We start from the raw sequence: 22,210 nt of genomic DNA, 5'->3' as shown, positions 1-22,210 counted from the left end.
TAAGTTGGTTAATTTTTTATTACCTATTTATTTTTTCCTTATTTTTTTTTGTAGCCAGCTCCCGCGCTACACACACCGAACTCTTTTTATAGTGCGTATTTTCCCGGCATATAAATTCAAAATGTTTGTTGACGCCTCTTCAATGTGTCTGCGACAACGGCGCTAACCACTTCGAAACACGAACGCGCGCATTCTAAATTTAAATAGCGAACTTATTATTTTTTTAAGAAGGAATCGAGTTTTATAAGTGGCCAGTGCACTCGTTATGGGCAGATAACGGTTATTCTAGTTTAAAATTAAATTATTAACGTTGTCTAAGGATAAATTTGATCAGTGAATATTAATTTGAGGATTTTTTAAATTATTTTCGTCTCGAAAGGCTGTGTTTTAGTTGTTAGTGCTTAGCATAAGGTGTTATGGCGAATATGTAAGTATTGTTTTTATTAATTTCTAACTATAATTTTATTTAAAGATAGACCTACCTAATTTAAAAGGTTGCAAAAATTACAGAAAAGACATTAAAACGTAGTTTTTCACAGAATAGAAAACAAATAATTAGTGGCTTTTAACAAAGTTTGTTATGCCAGCCTTATCGATCAAGACTGTCAAAAATTGATAATGATAAAAAATAATAAGTAATAATAAAAAAACAATAATAATTAATTAAATTCATTTAAATTGATTTTTAAGTTAATAAATAGACCTACAAAATAATCAGCTTTGAATTATTAGTTAAAAAAATCAATACACACCTGAAATAACCTAAAAAATAAATTAATAAGTACATACATGTTACATTATCATATTTTTTTGTAAAATACACATACATACATACCTAAACTCACGGCTATTTCCCACCGGGGTAAGCAGAGACTGTGAATTTCAATTGCTTAGATCCTGACACACTTCTCGCTTGCTTCCTCCACATTGATCAATTGTTTCATACACGCACGCCGATTCAGAGTAGACCGTACTAAACCTTTTCTAAGGACATCTCCAATTTGGTCAATGTACGACCTTCTAGGTCTTTTCCTGCCAGAGGATTGTGTACGTAAGATACTGCATACTTACTGAAGTATTTTTTTGATATAATATAGCCGATCATACTAAGGTTTTTAGCTTTCTTGTGATAATTAGGGATCTCCTTACGTCAAAAGCGATATTTGATTTTACGCCCTGCAGGTTATAACGCACTTCGACCTTTTAATGTACTATCTCGGAGCTCTATGCGTCGTAAAGTTTGCGGACGAGTGGAGTGCAAAGTTGAAGTACGGATTATTTGCTGATCTTATCGTGTGGGTTGTGAGGTGGAATACCAGCCTCATCAACCCTGGTGTCAGGATTATGATTGAACCGCCAAAGGCCCCTGACATGGCTTACGTAACGATTACTCACTTACATCAGTAAAATAGTAACCGGGACCAACAGCTTAACGTGCCTTTGGCACGGATCATCTTATTTTCGGACAATCAGGTGATCCTGTAATGTCCTAACCAAACTAGGGATCATAAAATGATTTTTGTGATATGTCCCCACCGGGATTCGAACCCGGGGCCTCCGGATTATTTGCTGATAATTCTATGGCACACGTTTCGCGCTCCATTGGCTCTTTCAACCTATTTCTATCTCGTGATCGAAACCACGGAAAGCTAAATATTTGTACTGAGTGGAGGGCGAACATTTTATCCGTGTCGTGTTTTCTTCATGGTGTGCTAAATATAGGTCTTCTTCTCTCGTGTAGCCCAGAAACCATGGAATTCTAATTACAATCCTGATTTTGACACACCTCTTTCGCTTCTTCCACTCATCAAAGACTTAAAGAATGCTCGCCGGTTTAGGGCACGCTTGACCTGGCCTTTCTTTAAAACATCCTAGATCTGATCGCGGTGTAGACGCCTAGGCCTTCCTCTTCAAACTGTACCACTTACACCCGGACTTACATCCGAAAAACAGCCTCTGTGGCCCAGTGGTTGAGCGTCGGGCTCACGACCCGGAGGTCCCGGGTTTGAATCCCGGTGGGGACATAACACAAAAATCACTTTGTGATCCCTAGTTTGGTTACGACATTACAGGCTGATCACGGGATAAATCTAATCCAATGAATTTAGTTTGCAGCCAGGGTGAACCAGTCTTAGTTGATTTTGCCAGATTCTGATTTCTGATTTCTGGTATAAGGTATAGTGAAGATAATATATGTTTTTTTAGTTTAATTGTTTAGTTTGTAAACAAATACGGCAATTACTTAAATGTAATATTTTACGGTGTTTGATGTCCGGTTGTTATTAATTTCGGTTACCGCATCGGTCGATCTTGGTATGTGAAGGCCAGACCGTAGACGGTGTAAATTGACGCATATTACTCGATAGGCTGCCGGCTGGTAGACAATGAAGGTCGCAGGTTCGATTCCCGTTAGGTCGATTTCAGGTGTATCTGTAGGAAAGTGAGTAATTAAGCGAGAATACTATGGAAGGATAATTATATGGGGATTTGGTTGTTTATGGTATGAAATTAGGATTGTCTATTATGCCATGGGGTTCGGATTGTAAGGTGCATTTGTTATTTGTAAAAAGGAGAAAATAAAAGGAGTGAAGATAGATAGAATATCCCTTTCAATTCTATATATAATATATTATTCCACATTTCGTTCATCGGAATTGTATTTTTGACGTTACTTATTGTAGATTTGCCGCAAATGACATTCATTACTTGAGGAGCTCGGTGGCGCAGCGGTAAACGCGCTCGGTCTGCGATTGCTGGAGTTAAGCAACTTTCGCAAAGGTCGGTCATGGGTGACCACAAAAAAAAAGTTTTCATCTCGAGCTCCTCCGTGCTTCGGAAGGCACGTTAAGCCGTTGGTCCCGGCTGCATTAACAGTCGTTAATAACCATTAATCCGTACTGGGCCCGCGTGATGGTTTAAGGCCCGATCTCCCTATCCATCCATAGGGAAGGCCCGTGCCCCAGCAGTGGGGACGTTAATGGGCTGATGATGATGACTTGACAAATGGGGAGCGCTGAAGGCTCTCACGCGGCAAACAGCGATGGAGGTAGGTACACCTGACTACCCCAATCGGGTATATAGTCGTGAACTTACGTTGTTTACACGAACTGAAGGATAAAATCTCATTTGCAATTACAAACAAAGTGGTGATGATTCAAATGACAAATACGAATAAACAATATGAAATAATTAGAATAACTTTGACCTAATTCCTTTTAAGGATAATTCAAATTTATCAACGTGCTTAGAATGAATCTTACGTCATTTTATATATAAATGTTAATATAAGTCACTGTGATGACGCAAAAATTACGGACAATTGTAAACTGACGATGAGGAATACTCGCTTTAATATATCTATCTACTTACTTAATTTATTAACGGGAATTATTGCAAATAATTAATTAAGTATAATTTAATGTAATTAAATATGTATTTCAGTCACCATTTTGCGCTGAAAATAAATTTCTTAAATTAAAATTGATTTTTCTCTTGAAAATAAATTAAAATATTAATATTTTTGACTAAAGGCCGTTTGCAAACAAATACTACTTGCGACTTGTGGTGAGTGAGGCCCATTTATCTCAGGTCGTCTACATTTTTTTTTGACCTGACTTATTGTAGATTTTTCGCAGATGTCCTGTTCCACAACCTTAATGATCATTTCGACAAACATCCGTCTAGCATTTTTTGTAAGTAATTTGGATTTGTGCTTAAAATTAACCTATGGGCCATACATTTTATGCTTGTCGATTACCCGTCCCTTTCCTTTTACACGTATAAGAAAATGACAGATATAACTTAAAATTAGTTGGTGTCTACAGGAATTAGCACCATTATGGTGCTAATTCCTGTAAATACCATCTAATTTTATTTTAGGTTATATCTGTCATTTTCTTATCCGCCGAAAAGGAAAGGGACGGGTAATCGACAAGCATAAAATTTATGGAACACACGTCAATTTTAAGCACAAATCTAAAACAACCGTCTAAAAATTCGCCCGGGTTATTCATTTATTTACTCATTCTTCCTAAAATTAAGAGCTGTCAATCATCCGTCCCTTTCCTTTTCGGCGGATAAGAAAATGACAGGTATAACTTAAAGTAAAATTAAGAGATGTCTGCAGGAATCGGGGCCAATATCTACATAATTATTTTTTTTAGTGTTTTTCATGTTATTTATACTCTTATTTTTCTTTTTGTTTCTTTTTTCATTCATTGTTTATTTTTGTTGTTTTAGTTTTTATACTGTTTTTCTCGTCATACAGCGCATTGGGTTACACTGCAATGTTGTATGTACCTTTATAAATAAATAAATAATTTTAGTAGTTAATAATCATTGGTCGTTGACCTGTAACACGTTATATTGTTACAGTGCATCGTATTTATGTTATGACACAAATAGCGGGAGCGGCTGCAAGTTGTCTTTTGACAGCTCGTGTAGTGATGTACCGTCCCCGGGAATGTTGCCACTTTGGGAACTTTCCCTGTCATTAAAAAGGCGCAAAACTTATGTTATAAAAGAGCTCAATTTAGGTAAGCTATGTAGGTGAGGAGCTCGGTGGCGCAGCGGTCAACGCGCTCGGTCTGCGATTGTTGAAGTAAAGCAACTTTCGCAGAGGCCGGTCATAGGATGGGTGACCACAAAAAAAAAAGATTTCATCTCGAGCTCCTCCGTGCTTCGGAAGGCACGTTAAGCCGTTGGTCCCGGCTGCATTAGCAGTCGTTAATAACCACCAATCCGCACTGGGCCCGCGTGGTGGTTTAAGGCCCGATCTCCCTATCTATCCATAGGGAAGGCCCGTGCCTCAGCAGTAGGGACGTTAATGGGCTGATGATGATGATGTAGGTGACTTTAGTTCTCCAAAGGAAAGTTCTCCAGTGGAAAGGTTCTGGAATGGCGACCACGTGTCGGACGACGCTCAGTGGGTAGGCCCGCTACAAGGTGGACCGACGATCTGGTGAAGGTCGCGGGAAGCCGCTGGATGCGGGCAGCGCAGGACCGATCGTCGTGGAGATCCTTGGGGGAGGCCTATGCCCAGCAGTGGGCGTCGTACGGCTGATGATGATGAAGATGATTTGTGCTTCGGAAGGCACGTTAAGCCGTTGGTCCCTGTTACTACTTACTGATGTAAGTTAGTAGTCGTTATATGAGTCATGTCAGGGGCCTTTGGCGGCTCAATAATAACCCTGACAGCAGGGTTGATGAGGTTGGTAATCCACATCACAACCCACATGAGAGATGAAAACTATGAGGTGACGATATGTATTCTTATGGTCCTGGAGCTGGAACAAAGGATTTTGTATTGTTCCAGATTATACTTCATCGCGTCATGTGCGCTCCTGTGCCTGGTGGCGGCGTACCACGGGGCTGACCTTCCACCAGGGCCCTACTGCGGGAAGTTCAATCAGTGCTGCGTCAACCGCGAGGACGACTGCTCACACCAAATACTTGGTGAGTTACAGCTATTCACTCTAGAAAAAAGAATAATTCTACGTATAGAACAGTAACTCTACGTCCTGCACAATTCGTAACGGCCTCCGTCCAATGGTTGACCGTTAGGCTCACGTTCTGGAAGTCCCGGGATCGAATCTCGGTGGGGAAATATCATAAAAATCACTTCGTAGTGCCTAGTTTGGTTAGGACATTACAGGCTGATCACCTGATTGTCCGAAAGTAAGATGATCCGTGCTTCGGAAGGTTCCGGTCAGTACTTACTGATAAGTAAGTAGTCGTTACATGAGCCATGTCACGGGCTTTTGGCGGCTCAATAGTAACCCTGACACCAGGGTTGATGTCATTTTTGAACATACCTGGTCTTCTTATAACATGGGTTTGCCGAACTTCAAGTGACGTCACGAATCAGGGATCGCTATCTTTGCTGCTTACGCGGTACGACAGAATCAAATCGATGTTCGATTCCCGACATCACACACACACATCATCACACACATCATCATCATCATCATCATCATCATCGACATTTGACATTCCCGATTGTCCAAAAGGAAAATCATCCGTGTTTCGGAGAGCAAAGAGTAAGTATTTAGTCGTTACATGAGCCGCATCAGGCCCCTTTGGTGGCTAGTAACCCTGAAACTAGGGTTGAAGAGGTCGGTCCTTAAACTCACAACCTAAAAGACCAAGAAGGAGTGTTTAATTTCGTTATTGTTAACAGATACATTGTGTTACTGCGACGAACACTGCAACCGGACCCATGACGACTGCTGCCCGGACTACGAGGAGGTTTGCTTGGGGATCGCTCCGCCCCCCAAAGACGAGGACATACCAGCGGCGAACCTGGTTAGAGCCTGCTACCCCGGACAGACCAAGACGGACAAGTGCAACAAATGGTAAGTTCTAGGATTCTGTGCCATAGAGTAAGGAATTACTACGTATAGAACGGCAACTCTCCGCTCTCCACCAGCGGCTGAGCTAGGTTTACCTCACCTCTCGGTCTTACTTTAGTCTTCTCGGCTACCTCGGCTCAGGCCGTCGTCTGAGGGGAAAAATATTTGAAAGAATTAATCGACCCTAGCGGGTCGATAGCGATATGCGCTGATTGAGGGAATACTAAACTTCAAAACATGGAATTACTATGGAATTTGCACGAAAAAACACACTGTCATGTCATAGAAAAACGTGAGAAAATGTCAGTGCACTAAATATTGCATTTTTCTTTATTAAAATTCACAAATAAGTTGAATAGAAAAAATAAAATGAATGTTTTTCGTTAGTTTTAGACTGTCTTTATTTAGTAATCAGAATCTCATAATTTATCTTGAACCTAGTATACGACCCAATTTTCACGTAAAATTTGGCCAAGACATTATCAATCGCAATGTCAAAAAGTTATCAGATCTCGTGTAGAGCCAAGGTTATAACTCTACACGCCCTAACTATACAAACCCTAAGTTCTCAAACTCTACACGTTTGGCAAAATATGTGGCTTAGCCGTTTTGCTATCATGACATGAGCATAAGCTGATAAAACTATTTCGCTAACTGTCACCATGGACGTAAGTAAGGTAATAAATTTTTTGACTGTTCATTGCCATTCTGTTACATAGTGCTTGTAGTAACGAAAGTGCCATGCCCTATATTTTGTTTAAGGTGTAGAGTTTGGCAACGAAGGGTTTATACAGGGGAAACTACCCATTTTTATGTATAAATTATCTATCTAATGGTGAGGAGCTCGGTGGCGCAGCGGTAAACGCGCTGTTGGTCCCGGCTGCATTAGCAGTCGTTAATAACCATCAATCCGCACTGGGCCTGCGTGATGGTTAAACCGGCCCGTTCTCCCTATTTATCCATAGGGAAGGCCCGTGCCCCAGCAGTGGGGACGTTAATGGGCTGGTGATGATGATCTATCTAATGGATATTACCATCGTTCATCATATCGAGCAGGTACAAGAACTTATAAAAAAAAAACTAGTAGATAGCTATACCTGTTAATGTGAAAAAACTTCCGCAAATATTTTGGCACTATAAGGATACCTGGGTTTACCTTGAATGCCTAAGTGTAGACGCAATAATACGCGCATGCGCGTGGAACATAATTAGACCAGTCATTATACTATGCTAATTTAGTCTTGAGACCAGTCAGAATTTGTTAACTAACGCTTGAAATAATATTCTCCTAAGTCTATGACATACTGGTTCCGTATGAAAAGAAAAGAAAAATTTATTTAGGCATCGGCCCTGATTCCTGCAGACACCTAATTTTTTTTTTGAAAATTATAATGTGTTGGCAGTGTCCTGTATTAGTTCGAAACTTTCTATGGCGGCCATTATTTTTTTACCGGCAATTGTATTCGACCAAGATTTTAATAGGTCTCATGAAATCCAAAACGTTCCAAGTGTGATATGTTTGCCAGGCCGTATGGTGCCCCCTGATGCGGAGCAGTTTTCAAAGATGACGTTCCGATCATACCCCTATACATCATTTTTACCTCTGAGACATTTTCTGGAAAAACAAAAAAAATGCAGAGAAAAATAAAATAAAAATAAATGTTGTGTTGTAAAACCACCCGTATATAGGCTGTTTAATGTAATGTTAATGTGTTGTAAAAATAATTGTTGCTTGATATTTGGATCAGATACGTAAATAATTACCTATATTGCTTCTCCTTATTTTGACCAGAATAATAGTGGTTGGAAGATGTGTTGTGCCTGGGTGTAATATAAAGGGTCATGTTTTATACGTACCTAAAAACAAAGATAAAATAATTAAAAGGTTAAACCCAGTGCTATCTGTATTATTATTGAGGAACGTCACTTGAAAAAAGAAACAAAATTTTGAAAAACGATTTTTAAAATTCATAGTACGGCACTGTATATTTCTATTAAATTAGTGAACCCTAAAATTAAGGCCCATAAAATATAAGATTCCGAAGAATAATATTTATTTTTATTACTTATGTCAGAAGTTAGCAGACGTATTAAAAAATAAATAAATTATTATAATTTGACATTAATTTGTCCATGAAGTTAAAGCTGTTATTTACCGGATTTGTTTACTTATAAAATTTTAAATAATATTTATTTTTAAAGGTTTTTAGATTTTTACTACGCCTCTATGTAGCAATGCGATTTTAGGAAAATAACTCTATTGATATGGTCAGTTTAAATGGGTATTCTAATAAGTGTGCATTCTAAGAAGTGGGCATTCTAAGAAGTTATCAAGCAGCAGCTAAACGCGCTCTATATTTTTCATTTCTTCTCAATCCAGCTCAGAGGAGCATACTTTAGCCACAAATATCAAAGGCGCGGTCACAAAGTTATTTACGACTTATAACTCTGCCTACTCTGATAGGGATTACAGACGTGATGTAATGTATGATTGCTTTTTATAAAAGGCTCTTTGAAGTCTGAGTAACTCTGAGTAACTACTAACTCTTGCCAATTGTGTTTGGGTGTTTGCCAGAGAAAGGATTATGGTATACGAAATGACATCATTTGTGTTTATTTATTCAAAGCAGAAACTTAATTCGGACAACTTGTTGAATAAGTAGCATAAATGAACAATCGTCATATTGATTTAAGATTTTCACGAACAGATGTTCAAACCACTGAATTAGAATTTAACAGTGCAATTATTATTACAAAACGAACTCCGTGGTCCTGGGTTCGATCACAATGAGATTCGTTGGGGACATATCATAAAAATTACTTTGTGGTCCCTAGTTTGGTTGGGACATTACAGGCTGATCACCTGATTGTCCGAAAGTAAGATGATCCGTGCTTCGGAAGGCACGTTAAGCAGTTGGTCCCGATACTACTTACTGATGTAAGTAAGCGGTCGTTACATGAGTCATGTCAGGGGCCTTTGGCGGCTCAATAGTAACGCTGACACCAGGGTTGATGAGCTTGGTACTCCACCTCACAACCCACACGATAGAAGAAGATAGTAAGGACACTGGCTGCTTTCGTTTTTCTCTTTCTTGTACAGTCATGAGCAATATAATGTACCCACTTTAGGACTCTGTCGCACTAACATATTTGACATTTAGTGAGACTTACAGTTCAATTTGTCAAAAAAGCTAATGTGACATGGTACCAAAGTGTATACATATTAATGCTCGTGACCGTACTCTGGTTTTTTCTGTCTAAAGGTTAGGTAATAAAGCTCTTTTTTTATAAGTTTTGCCCCTTTTTACTGCCAGGGGCCTGTTTAATAAAACTTACAATTGTAAATTACTATGACAATTTGATGTACATTGCGAAGTGTGTGATCACGAATATTTTGCAGTTTCATATTAGCTACGTAATGCACACCAAATTGTCGTTGTAATTTACAATTGTAAGTTTTATGAAACAGGCCCCAGGAAGAAAAGTAACGGCGTCCCAAGGACGTAATATACGTTCCCGACGACCCGATTACTCAAGCCATAGAGGCAGCCAATCAGCTCGCGACACCAAACACTTCAGGACCCCGATACCGAACCCGCTGGCGTGATCGACAATTTCCCTCAATCAGCGCTTATCGCTATCGACCGGCTAGGGTCGATTAATTATTTCAAATATTTTTCCTCTCAGACGACGCCCTGAGCCGTGGTTCGCGCCCAACTGGGCACCCTCAGGCCTATTGTCTTAAACGTTGTACCGGGTGAGAGCCTCTAGCGCTCCCCATTTGTCCGGCCAAGTAGTGAATGCTCTGCGGCAAATCTACAATAAGCCACGTCAAAAAAAAGTTCAGTGGGCACGCACTTCAGGCCTGAGGGTGAACATGTCTCAGGGCGTCGCCGGAGAACGATTTGACAACTATTTTATTCTATTTGTGCGCGTGTAATTGTACCCGTTATAATTTCAGCTGTGAGGACAAAGAATAATGTTGGTTAATTGGTTTGTTGTCGCTAATAAAATGTTAATTATAGTATTTGGTTCACGAGACCCAAGTTGGCCACTGAGTCATTTATAAAAATATCTATAAACCGCCTATATAAGCGTCCCAAAACAATACGCTAGTTTCTAACTAGTCAAATCAGTTACTTTTTACTAAACGCAAAACAGCCTCCGTGGTCTAGTGGTTAGAGAGTTAGGCTCACGATCTGGAGGTCCGGGTTCGATTCCCGATAGGGACATTGTCGAAATCACTGTGTGAGACTGTCCTTTGTTTGGTAAGGACTTTTCAGGCTTGAGTCACCTGATAGTCCGAAAAAGTAAGATGATTTCGTGCTTCGGAGGGCACGTTAAGCCGTTGGTCCCGGCTATTAGCTGTAAAAACACCTCCACCAACCCGCATTGGAGCAGCGTGGTGGAGTAAGCTCCATACCCCCTCCGGTTGATTGAGGGGAGGCCTGTGCCCAGCAGTGGGACGTAATAGGCTATTTATGTTTTATGTTTTATTATATTAATAATATTTGATTATCGCATTTGTACTGTTTCTAAATGTCTGTATGTTTCGTTTGTGTGCAATAAAGTATATTTGATTTGATTATCCCTTATCTCTTTCCCACAGTACATGCCAATCCTTATCATCTGAAGAAACGGTCTGGTCGTGCGAGCAGGACGACTGCATTATTGATGATGAGATCATCACGCTGGTCAACCAGGGGTCTAGCTGGAGAGCAGCTAACTACACACAGTTCTACAGCAAGAAGCTTAAGGAGGGCATCGTTTATAAATTGGGTAAGGTTTTGACTTTTTATCGTTCCGGCCAAGTAGTTAAAGCCATTTGCGGCAAATCTACAAGAAGTCACGTCAAAATACAAAAGAAAAACATTGCAGGCTGATGACCTTCGAAGGACGTAATATACGATCCCGACGACCCGATTACTATAGCCATAGAGGCGGCCAATCAGCTCGCGACACCAAACACTTCAGAACCCCGATACCGACCCCGCCGGTGTGGTCGACGATTTCCCTCATTCAGCGCTTATCGCTATCGACCTACTAGGGTCGATTAATCCTTTCAATATTCTTCCTCTCAGACGACGCCCTGAGCCGAGGTTCGCGCCCAACTGGGCACCCTCAGGCTTGTTGTCTTAGACGTTGTACTGGGTGAGAGCCTTCAGCGCTCCCCATTTGTCCGGCCAAGTAGTTAATGCCATCTGCGGCAAATCTACATTAAGTCACGTCAAAAAAAAAACCTGCTCACCCTATTATCCGATAGTAAGGTGATCCCTGCGTCGAAGGGCACACGGGCAGCGGTTAATGCACTCGGTCTGCAATTGATGGAGTTAAGCAACTTTCGCAAAGGCCGGTCATAGGATGGGTGACCACAAAAAAAAGTTTTCATCTTGAGCTCCTCCGTGCTTCGGAAGGCACGTTAAGCCATTGGTCCCGGCTGCATAAGCAGTCGTTAATAACCATCAATCCGCACTGGGCCCGCGTGGTGGTTTAAGGCCCGATCTCCCTATCCATCCATAGGGAAGGCCCGTGCCCCAGCGGTGGGGACGTTAATGGGCTGATGATAATGATACAATTTCGAGGCTGCATGTCAAGCCAAAATGTAATACTGGGACAATTATGTGTAACTGCTGCATAACTGACACAAAGGATAAAAGGCCATCTTTCGTATTCAAAACTGTGACACTAAAAGACACTATTCACTTACCTAAACTATCATGAATAATTCAACATGTATTCATCGCATCGTAACTCAGTGATGTGGCGTTCCCGTGAATATTACCAAAGTGGGAATTTTCCCGTTGTAAGAACTCCTAAGCCGTTGGTCCCGGGTACTACTTACTGATGTAAGTAAGTAGTCGTTATATGAGCCGTCAGGGGCCTATGGCGGCTCAATAATAACCCTGACACCAGGGTTGATGAGGTTGGTAATTCATCTCACAACCCACACGATAGAAGATGGTACTGCGGCAAATCTACAATAAGTCATGTCAAAAAAAAAGATAGGTCTAAAAGTTAGGTAATAAATATTTTTTTACATAAGTTTTGCGCATTTTTTACTGCCGGGAATCCCCGATACCGACCCCGCCGGCGTGGTCGACGATTTCCCTCATTCAGCAATTCTTTCAAATATTTATCCTCCCAGACGACACCCTGAGCCGAGGTTCGCGCCCAACTGGGCACCCTCAGGCCTGTTGTCTTAAACGTTGTACCGGGTGAGAGCCTCCAGCGCTCCCCATTTGTCCGGCCAAGTAGTTAATTCCATCTGCGGCAAATCTACAATAAGTCACGTCAAAGAAAAAATCCTGCCGGGAATGTTCCCCAAGTGGGAATATTCTCGGGAACGCCACGTGACTGATCGTAACGTACCTGTCATAGGATTCAAAAACACCATATTTTATGGTATCGAAGGCCGAGTTTTGTTGTATGTAAATTAAGCTAATTTTATTACCGCCTTTAGATTTATGTCTTCTCAAACTGTGATTTTTATCATGCCGTGACATAATAGAAAGTTAATCGAAGGTCGACGTACTTATTATCATGTCCCTAGCATTATCCCGTATATCACATGGTCCCCTTACCTTACAATACAATACAAATGTACTTTATTGCACACAACATACAAAACAAAACACAAATGATGATAGATACAGTACAATCTGGCGCGGGACAGTGCAACATCTTGTATAAAATAATAAATACTATAAATAAAAAACAAATAAAAATAAAATAAATAAAAATAAAAATAAAATAAATAAAAATAAAATAGAAATATATAAATATAATAAATACATACATGTGTTTTTTGTAACACTTACTTATTTATGACAATAAAAGTACGATGTTTATTAAAATAGTATAATATTACCTATTTTTTAAATTATACATTCAAAATATAAATACATATTTTTATTTTATATCATACATACATATACCCATTTATATCAGACGTATATATTACCTGAAGATTTGACGGGTCCGGTTTTTTACAGAAGCGACTGCCTGTCTGACCTTCCAACCCGCGAAGGGAAAACCAGCCCAATACAGGTTAGGTCACATACCTCCTGCATTTCTCGGGAATGTGGGTTTCCTCACGATGTTTTCATTCGCCGCTGAGCACGTGATAATCATTTATGATCCAAACATGAATTCGAAAACAAATTCGACAAACATTGGTTTAGGCCTGTGCTGGATTCGAACCTGCGACCTCAGGCAAGCGTTCTACCAACTGGGCTACCACGACTCAGCTGTTAATAGATCCAATAAGTATTTTTTTTTTCTTTACCAGGCACTCTACCACTAAGCAGAGAAACGCAACGTATGGGGGCGATCCACTACGACAAGGACATTTCCTACCCACCCCACTTCGACGCTCGGAACCGCTGGCCATCGTACATCTCGCCGGTGGTCGACCAGGGGTGGTGCGGCTCCGACTGGGCCGTGGCTGTGGCTGGAGTCGCTTCTGATAGGCAAGTTGTAACGTGGGATATGTCTCATTCACTACCCCCAGCGCTTTCTATTAACCTATCAGTCATCATCATCATCATCATCATCAGCCCATTAACGTCCCCACTGCTGGGGCACGGGCCTTCCCTATGGATGGATAGGGAGATCGGGCCTTAAACCATCACGCGGGCCCAGTGCGGATTGATGGTTATTAACGACTGCTAATGCAGCCGGGACCAACGGCTTAACGTGCCTTCCGAAGCACGGAGGAGCTCGAGATGTAAACTTTTTTTTTGTGGTCACCCATCCTATGACCGACTTTTGCGAAAGTTGCTTAACTTCAGCAATCGCAGACCGAGCGCGTTTACCGCTGCGCCACCGAGCTCCTCATTTACTACTACCGTAGTTGAAAAGTTGGAAAAGTCCCTCAATAGAATTCTACAAGGGAATTTACAGACTATATTTATTATAGTCGTGACATATTGGCCTCGATTCCTGCTGACACCTCCTAATTTTATTTTAAGTTATACCCGTCATTTTTTTATCCGCCGAAAAGGAAAGGGACGGATGATTGACAACAAGTTAATTTTAAAACGAATGAATAACCCGGGCGAATAATATAGGCATCTCGCTGGTATGCAATCCGTTTGACGTGCTACTTAACTCTGTCGGGTTATTGGCCGATGTAAAATATTTAGACGGTTGTTTTGGATTTCTGCTTAAAATTGACGTGTGTTCCATAAATTTTATGCCTGTCGATTAGCCGTCCCTTTCTTTTTCAGCGGATAAGAAAATGACAGATATAACTTAAAATAAAATTAGATGGCGTCTGCAGGAATTCATCAACAGCCTAAATACGTCCCACTGCTGGGCACAGGCCTCCCCTCAATCAACCGGAGGGGATATGGAGCATACTCCACCACGTTGCTCCAATGCGGGTTGGTGGAGGTGTTTTTACGGCTAATAGCCGGGACCAACGGCTTAACGTGCCCTCCGAAGCACGGAATCATCTTACTTTTCGGACAATCAGGTGATTCAAGCCTGAAAAGTCCTTACCAAACAAAGGACAGTCTCACAAAGTGATTTCGACCATGTCCCCATCGGGAATCGAACCCGGACCTCCAGATCGTGAGCCTAACGCTCTAACCACTAGACCACGGAGGCTGTTATTAATTAGCACCATTGAATTATTTTAAGTTTTTTTCGGTGCAGGTTTGCAATCCAGTCGAACGGAGCGGAGAGTATGGTGCTGAGCCCCCAGACCTTACTGTCGTGTGACGTCAGAGGTCAGCTGGGATGCGACGGTGGTTACATCGACAGCGCTTGGCTGTTCGTCGGGATGCACGGGTATGCATACCAATTCCTAATTTCATATTAGCTAGCCATAGAGGCGGCCAATCAGCTCGCGACACCAAACACTTCAGAACCCCGATACCGACGCCGCCGGCGTGGTCGACGATTTCCCTCATTCAGCGCTTATCGCTATCGACCCACTAGGGTCGATTAATCCTTTCAAATATTCTTCCTCTCAGACGACGCCCTGAGCCGAGGTTCGCGCCCAACAGGGCACCCTCAGGCCTGTTGTCTTAAACTTTGTACCGGGTGAGAGCCTTCAGCGTTCTCCATTGGTCAGGACAAGTAGTTAATGCCATCTGCGGCAAATCTCAGATGGCATTAACTACTTGGCCGGTATTGGCATTCAGAACAAACTCTTAATGTACGTAAATATCAATTATCTTTTAATATTTTTAACACACAGTCACACAAAAAGTTTTCAGGCGTAAAATTGACCCGTTTGCACATAATAGATTTTAAATTGGCAACGACGATATAATATAGCATATTATAGGTGTTAGTGACACCGTAACGAAAACTTTGAGGGATGATCCAGAGAATCCAGACCATGATTCTGAGTTGATATCAAGTATTTGCGCAAAATTATGGAACTGAAAATAATAAGAAAAACACTTTTCGTTACTTCGAAGCTCCCGGGATCGAATCCTGGTGAGGACATAATCACAAAAATCACTCTATCATCCCTAGTTTGCTTAGGACATTGTAAGCTGATCATCGGATTGTCCGAAAGTAAGATTTTGCTGTGAAAGACAGAAAACGAACAGACACACACACGTTCATATTTATAATATTAGTATAGATTAATATTCTTCTTCTCCGTCTAGGTTGGTGGACGAGCAATGCTTTCCCTACAAAGGAATGAAGACTCCATGCCCCTTCAAGAGGCGAGGAAACCTCATCTCCGACGGCTGCAGGCCCGTGGTCCAGAAACGGACTTCTAGGTACAAGGTTGGACCTCCTGGCAAGTTGACAGCGGAGAAAGACATCATGTACGACATCATGGAGTCTGGACCTGTACATGGTAAGGTCACACCCTGGTTCATTCATGACACCTCGTTTGACACAGACACTACACATTGACGTTGTCGTATACGTGGCTACGTGCATAGATCTGTGTGTGTGACGTCTGACGTCCATACGATTGAAGACCAAAGTAAGACTAAAGGGTCGCTCAGCCGCTGGTGAATAGCTGATAGTTGCCGTTCTATACGCCAGATTACTGAGTTTTGAGTTTAACTGTGTAATATATAATATATTTCATGACGTAAACAGCCTATATAGTAGTATAGTAGTTAAACAAAAACTTTACAAAAAAGGTATAAAGTTAGTGATTATTTAGAAGATATGAATGCATGGGATTAACAGTTTGAGAACTGATATTAGGCAGCTAAATTACTCAATTATATACCAATATTTTATGTTTATTTTTATTTTTTTAAAGAACGTCTAGGGCCCTGTGCCGAGGTTTTTCTTGCAGCTTCTTTTCCCCGGCTATACAGGTTGTGAGAAGCTGCAGTAGTTTTAGGCGGATGAGACGTTCGTTATGTAAAAATTTATTCAAAGAACAACTAAATAAAGAAGAGAAGCAAGAGAAGTGTGTCAGGATCGAAGCAAATGGAATTCCGGTGGAAAATAGGCGTGATTCAGTAGTTACATACACACATAAAGTATACATGTATGCATACATAAAGTCTGAATATAATTATTCAGTAGTTACATACATACTTTATGTTTATATTGTTTGTTGTTGTTGTTTGTTTTGTTGTTGTTTATATATTTGAATTTGTCTTTCTTGTTTCAGCTATAATGACGGTGTTCCAAGATTTCTTCCATTACCGAAGCGGAGTATATCGTCACATTCCGATTGGTAACGAACAGTACCAGGGCCTGCATAGCGTCAGGATCGTCGGCTGGGGAGAAGAGAGGGGCGACAAATATTGGGTAAGCAGTTATTATTATTATTATTTGAAAGTTATGAGGGCCGGACCGAATGCAGCCCGTGAGGTCACTGCGACCTTGACAGATCTATTGTGACCTTAAATCCCTACATTTAAATATCCTCCTCTAGACCGATCCGTTCGAATAGAACCAACGTCTTTTTGGGAGAAAGCTCCATGACTTCCTGGGGGTCCATTGTGGCCCCCAAGTGTACGGCTTCTACTATGTATGAGAGCCTCACAGCTGCATAGCAGATGTAGTGGCGTCTCATCTTCCCCTAAATAGAATCTGCATAGAGGAGACTCGGTCAGCTCCATTCTGTGTAGGTGCTTATTGAGTCTACAATGCCCCGTGAGGGCCCGTATCAACAACCTAACCTGCCCCCTAGTGAGAGTAAGGATTTTTGATGATAATAAAGCAGTTACTTCCTATCCATTTATTAGGTTCTTCCTCTTCTATGTGGGTTGTGAGGTGGATTACCAACCCCATCAATCCTGGTGTCAGGGTTACTATTGAGCCGCCAAAGGCCCCTGAAATGGCTCATGTAACGACTACGCACTTACATCAGTAAGTAGTAACCGGGACCAACGGCTTAACGTGCCTTCCGAAGCACGGGTCATCTTACTTTTTGGACAATCAGATGATCAGCCTGTAATGTCCTAACCAAACTAGGGATCACAAAGTGATTTTTGTGATATGTCCCCACCGGGATTCAATTCCGAGGCCTACGGATCGTGAGCCCAACGCTCAACCTCTGGACCACGGAGGCCACGAATTAAGTTGACAGCACGCGACAAACTTGTGTGTATTGTATGTCAGCGAGATGCCCGGGTTATTCATTCATTCATTTTAAATTAAATTTAACTTAAATTAAATTTAACTTAAATTAAATTTAACTTAAATTAAATTTAACAGTTGTCAATCATCCGTCCCTTTCCTTTTCGGCGGATATGAAAATGACAGGTATAACTTAAAATAAAATGAGGTGTCTGCAGGAATCGGGGCCTATATTGTGTTACTTTTACATACATACAAAAACAGCCTATATGCGTCCCAGTGTTGGGCACAGGCCTCTCCTCAATCAACCGGAGGGGGTATGGAGCATACTCCACCACGCTTCTTCACTGCGGCTTTGTGAATGCATTTGGACTGGTAGCTCGGGACCATCTGCTTAACGTGCCTTCCGAAGTACGTTATACGAAGCGTTCCGACGCGCACCGGGTGAGAGCCTTCAGCTCTCCCCATTTGTCCGGCCAACTAGTTAATGCCATCTGCGACAAATCAAAAATAAATCACGTCAAAAAAAAATGTTCCGACGTGTATAATGTTACTTATTATCTCCCTAGCATTAACCCGTTTTTCACAGGGTCCGTTTACCTAACCTGAAAATTTGACTGGTATGATTATTTTCTTTTCAGATTGTAGCGAACAGCTGGGGTGAGCAGTGGGGTGAGGATGGTTACTTCCGCATCGCCAAGGGTTCAAACGAATCCGGCATCGAGTCATTCGTCATCACCGTGCTTGCTGAAGTCACTGAAGCTTATGACTAAATTGTCATACGTTGATATATAAGTACTTACCGTAGATTGAACATCAGCGCTCAAAAAGTGGGACGCAAAGTTACTGTTAATATAACGACGTTGACAGTTCTTTATTTCAGTGCGCGATTAGGCGCCGAACTGGCAACATGGGGAAGTGCGTGGTAAAAACTTGCAAAAATAGACGCTCAAAGCGAAAAAAGAAGAATGGAACATCATAATATTATTTATTTCTAATAAGTAATGACATTGTGCATGTTATCATAGCATATACATTTTAATTTTCGTAGTAAAACCCACTAAAATTATTATTTTAGTTTAAAATACACTAAAACAAGTACTCCCGGTCAATCCGGGTTGCAGTATAACCCGACCGCGTTACGAAGCAGCACGCGCTAATATACGTAATTAGACGATGCGTACCTACTTAATTTAATTTGACTCTCTGTGTACGAATATATAGCTAAAACATTCCGTAGTACGCGAACGCGATAATAAATGGTATGGTACGCTTTGTTTATTAATTATTCCGATATATAATAACACTATCGCGAATGTTTTCCGACAAAACACCACTTCAAGTTAATTATTTAGATTATTCAATGAAGAAAGCAACTATGTCGTTCACGTTCCCGCCAAAAAGCCGTCATAAATTATTTAATAAGGTTATACTACGCGTAATGTCAAAAGTAGATATGGGCTGGCGAATATCCTTGTCGCTCTATCTGTTTGACGTTAGCTAACGAAATATCACATTCATTCTGTGTATTCTATTCGTAAGTGTTAACGAAAGCGAAAGTCATTTTCGCTAGGCCTTCAGCTTTTAATTTAAAAAGTTTTTTTTTTAAATTTAAATACGTTTTTTAATATTAATATTAAGATAAAAGGTCTCTGCTTATAGTTTTTCGGTTTATACCAGTAGTGATTATGTTTTAAACTAGTATTTTATGATGTCTAACATTGCTACTGCCTTAGCCTACTGCCATATTATTATTAAGTATTCTGGTAAGCCCATAAGAACACAAACATAAAATCGCGCCCCTGTTTCCTAATGGGGCACGAAGAGCCATATGCAGCGCTGCATTTAAGGCCTGTAGGTCCTCAGGCTACACCTGTCATGGGGCCCTAATTTTGAGGCCCTAAATAGCTAGTAGTCGTAGTAGCTGTCCCTATTATATAGGGCATCCCCACCCATATTCATCCATAGCATGCAGCCGTAGCATGGATACACTTTAATAGTAAGGACACTGCCTGCTTTTCTTTTTCATATTGTTCTCTTTCATTCTCTGCTGTTATCTGCCTAATGGTTAAGTAATAAAGCTCTTTTACATAAGTTTTGCGCATTATTACTGCCGGGAATGTTCCCACTTTAGAACGGCACATCACTGCGCGCGTTAGTAATGGTTTATTTATCGCGTAGCGGGCTGCATGCTACAGCTATTGATGAACATAAATTATTTCGCAACTTTCGTGCAAGTTAAGCTAAGTACTTACATAGTTTTTGTTATTCGCTTTATATATTTGATTGTATATGAAAATACATAATTAATTACGATATAGGTAATGTTATTTCAAAAAATAAATAAGTTAATAAATAGGTATTTATTTGACATTAAACTGTGCTTGTAATTACTATGTGTTTTATTAATTATATTGACTAATTGTCCGGAAATGTAAGATGATTCCGTGCTTCGGAGCTCGGGCTATTAACCCAAACATCTCCACCAACCCGCATTAGAACAGCGTGGTGGAGTATAGTTCATAGCCCCTCCGATTGATTAAGGGGAGACCTGTGCCCACCAGTGGAACGTATATAGGTTGTTTACGTTATGAAGTATATTCATCATCACCAGCCCAGTAACGTCCCCACTGCTGGGGCACGGGCCTGCCCTATGGATGGATAGGGAGATTGGGCCTTAAACCATCACGAGGGCCCAGTGCGGATTGATGGTTATTAACGACTGCTAATGCAGCCGGGACCAACGGCTTAACGTGCCTTCCGAAGCACGGAGGAGCTCGAGATGAAAACTTTTTTTTTGTGGTCACCCATCCTATGACCGGCTTTTGCGAAAGTTGCTTAACTTCAACAATCGCAGACCGAGCGCGTTTTATACACAGTTAAATTCAAAACTCAGTAATCCGACTGCCTAATATTGGGTCCCAGACAGTTATTCCCTAAATTCTTTCTAAATAGGCTACTTAAATAATTCATATCTGGGGGGTTAAAAAGGTCACTTTGAAGCAATGCATTTAAAAGGCAATCCCAACAAAAAAAAAAACATGTAAAATGATGCCAAGACGAGATCATATCTATCGCAATGTCAAAAAGTTATCAGATTTCATATAGAGCTAAATTTATAATTCTATGCGCCCTAACTATACAAACCCTTAGTTCCCAAACTCTACACGTTACACAAAATATGAGGCTTGGCCGTTTCGTTACTACAAGAACTATGTACTTAACATAATGGAAATAAACAGTCAATAAAGTTACCTTACTAAAACAGAAATAGAAAAAAAAATATATAAAAAAATAATAAAATAAAAATAAAAACAAATGAAATAGATTTTTCACCTCATGTGGTGGTAGCAAAACGGCCAAACCGCATATTTTGCTAAACGTGTAGAGTTTGAGAACTTAGGGTTTTTATAGTTAGGGCGTGTAGAGTTATAACCTTGGCTCTACATGAGATCTGATAACTTTTTGACATGGCGGCTGATATGATCTCGTGAAGCAATAATTTTACATGAAAATATTTTGGTTAAGATTAGAATTGACGATAATCTAAACATTATTTTAGATAAAGTAAACAAATTGGACGATGGAGCTATAAGAGGAAAGGATTTGTACTTACATCGTTATTTATAATGTCTAATGTGTTTACGTTTATAAAAATTGATTAGCCGATGAAAGAATTTAAGTACCCAAACACCGACCCAATTCTTCGCAGTATTGGGTCGTCAGTGTTTAGTGCTAAACTGTTATTTAGGTTAAGCCACGTTTGAAGTGGTTTTCTTATTAAAGAATGGGTTGTTTACAAACACTACTGGCTCGATAATTTGTTTCTACAGGTATTAACATTTTGTTTATTTAATTATACAGACACATACATAAAGTCACGCCTGTCTCCCACCTTTTTTTTTTTTTTATTTTTTTTTTTTTATGACGTGACTTATTGTAGATTTGCCGCAGATGGCATTAACTACTTGGCCGGACAAATGGGGAGCGCTGAAGGCTCTCACCCGGTACAACGTTTAAGACAACAGGCCTGAGGGTGCCCAGTTGGGCGCGAACCTCGGCTCAGGGCGTCGTCTGAGAGGAAAAATATTTGAAAGAATTAATCGACCCTAGTGGGTCGATAGCGATAAGCGCTGAATGAGGGAAATCGTCGACCACGCCGGAGGGGTCGGTATCGGGGTCCTGAAGTGTTTGGTGTCGCGAGCTGATTGGCTGCCTCTATGGCTAGGGTAATCGGGTCGTCGAGGTCGTATATTACGTCCTTCGGACGCCGATACTTTTCAGTACCGTCCCTAAGCGGGATGTATTCGGAAGCCGCAACTACCAGGGGATTTGGGTGGTGC

At 40.8% G+C, this 22,210-nt stretch overlaps 2 protein-coding genes across 2 annotated transcripts in view; both read left to right on the top strand.

Annotated features, from left to right (window-relative positions):
* The window catches only part of LOC126376623 (ethanolaminephosphotransferase 1-like), a 147,683-nt gene that overhangs the window by 53,070 nt on the left and 72,403 nt on the right, over positions 1-22,210 (top strand). The window lies entirely within an intron of this gene.
* On the top strand, positions 157-20,245 carry LOC126376599 (tubulointerstitial nephritis antigen-like). Its single transcript, XM_050024092.1, has 9 exons — positions 157-427; positions 5,315-5,454; positions 6,179-6,353; positions 10,960-11,129; positions 13,639-13,819; positions 15,009-15,143; positions 15,977-16,173; positions 16,954-17,093; positions 18,509-20,245. Exons 1-9 carry the CDS (start codon positions 417-419, stop codon positions 18,638-18,640), a joined length of 1,281 nt encoding a protein of 426 aa, XP_049880049.1. The 5' UTR covers positions 157-416; the 3' UTR covers positions 18,641-20,245.

The sequence above is a fragment of the Pectinophora gossypiella genome, chromosome 21 (assembly GCF_024362695.1).
Source record: "Pectinophora gossypiella chromosome 21, ilPecGoss1.1, whole genome shotgun sequence".
Taxonomy (NCBI): Eukaryota; Metazoa; Arthropoda; class Insecta; order Lepidoptera; family Gelechiidae; genus Pectinophora; species Pectinophora gossypiella.
This window is presented reverse-complemented; position numbering and strand designations above follow the sequence as displayed.

Coding starts and splice junctions, on each gene's coding strand:
- LOC126376599 (XM_050024092.1), top strand. Junction 5,455..6,178: donor CTGCTCACACCAAATACTTG/GTGAGTTACAGC, acceptor TATTGTTAACAG/ATACATTGTGTTACTGCGAC. Junction 17,094..18,508: donor AGAGGGGCGACAAATATTGG/GTAAGCAGTTAT, acceptor TTTTCTTTTCAG/ATTGTAGCGAACAGCTGGGG.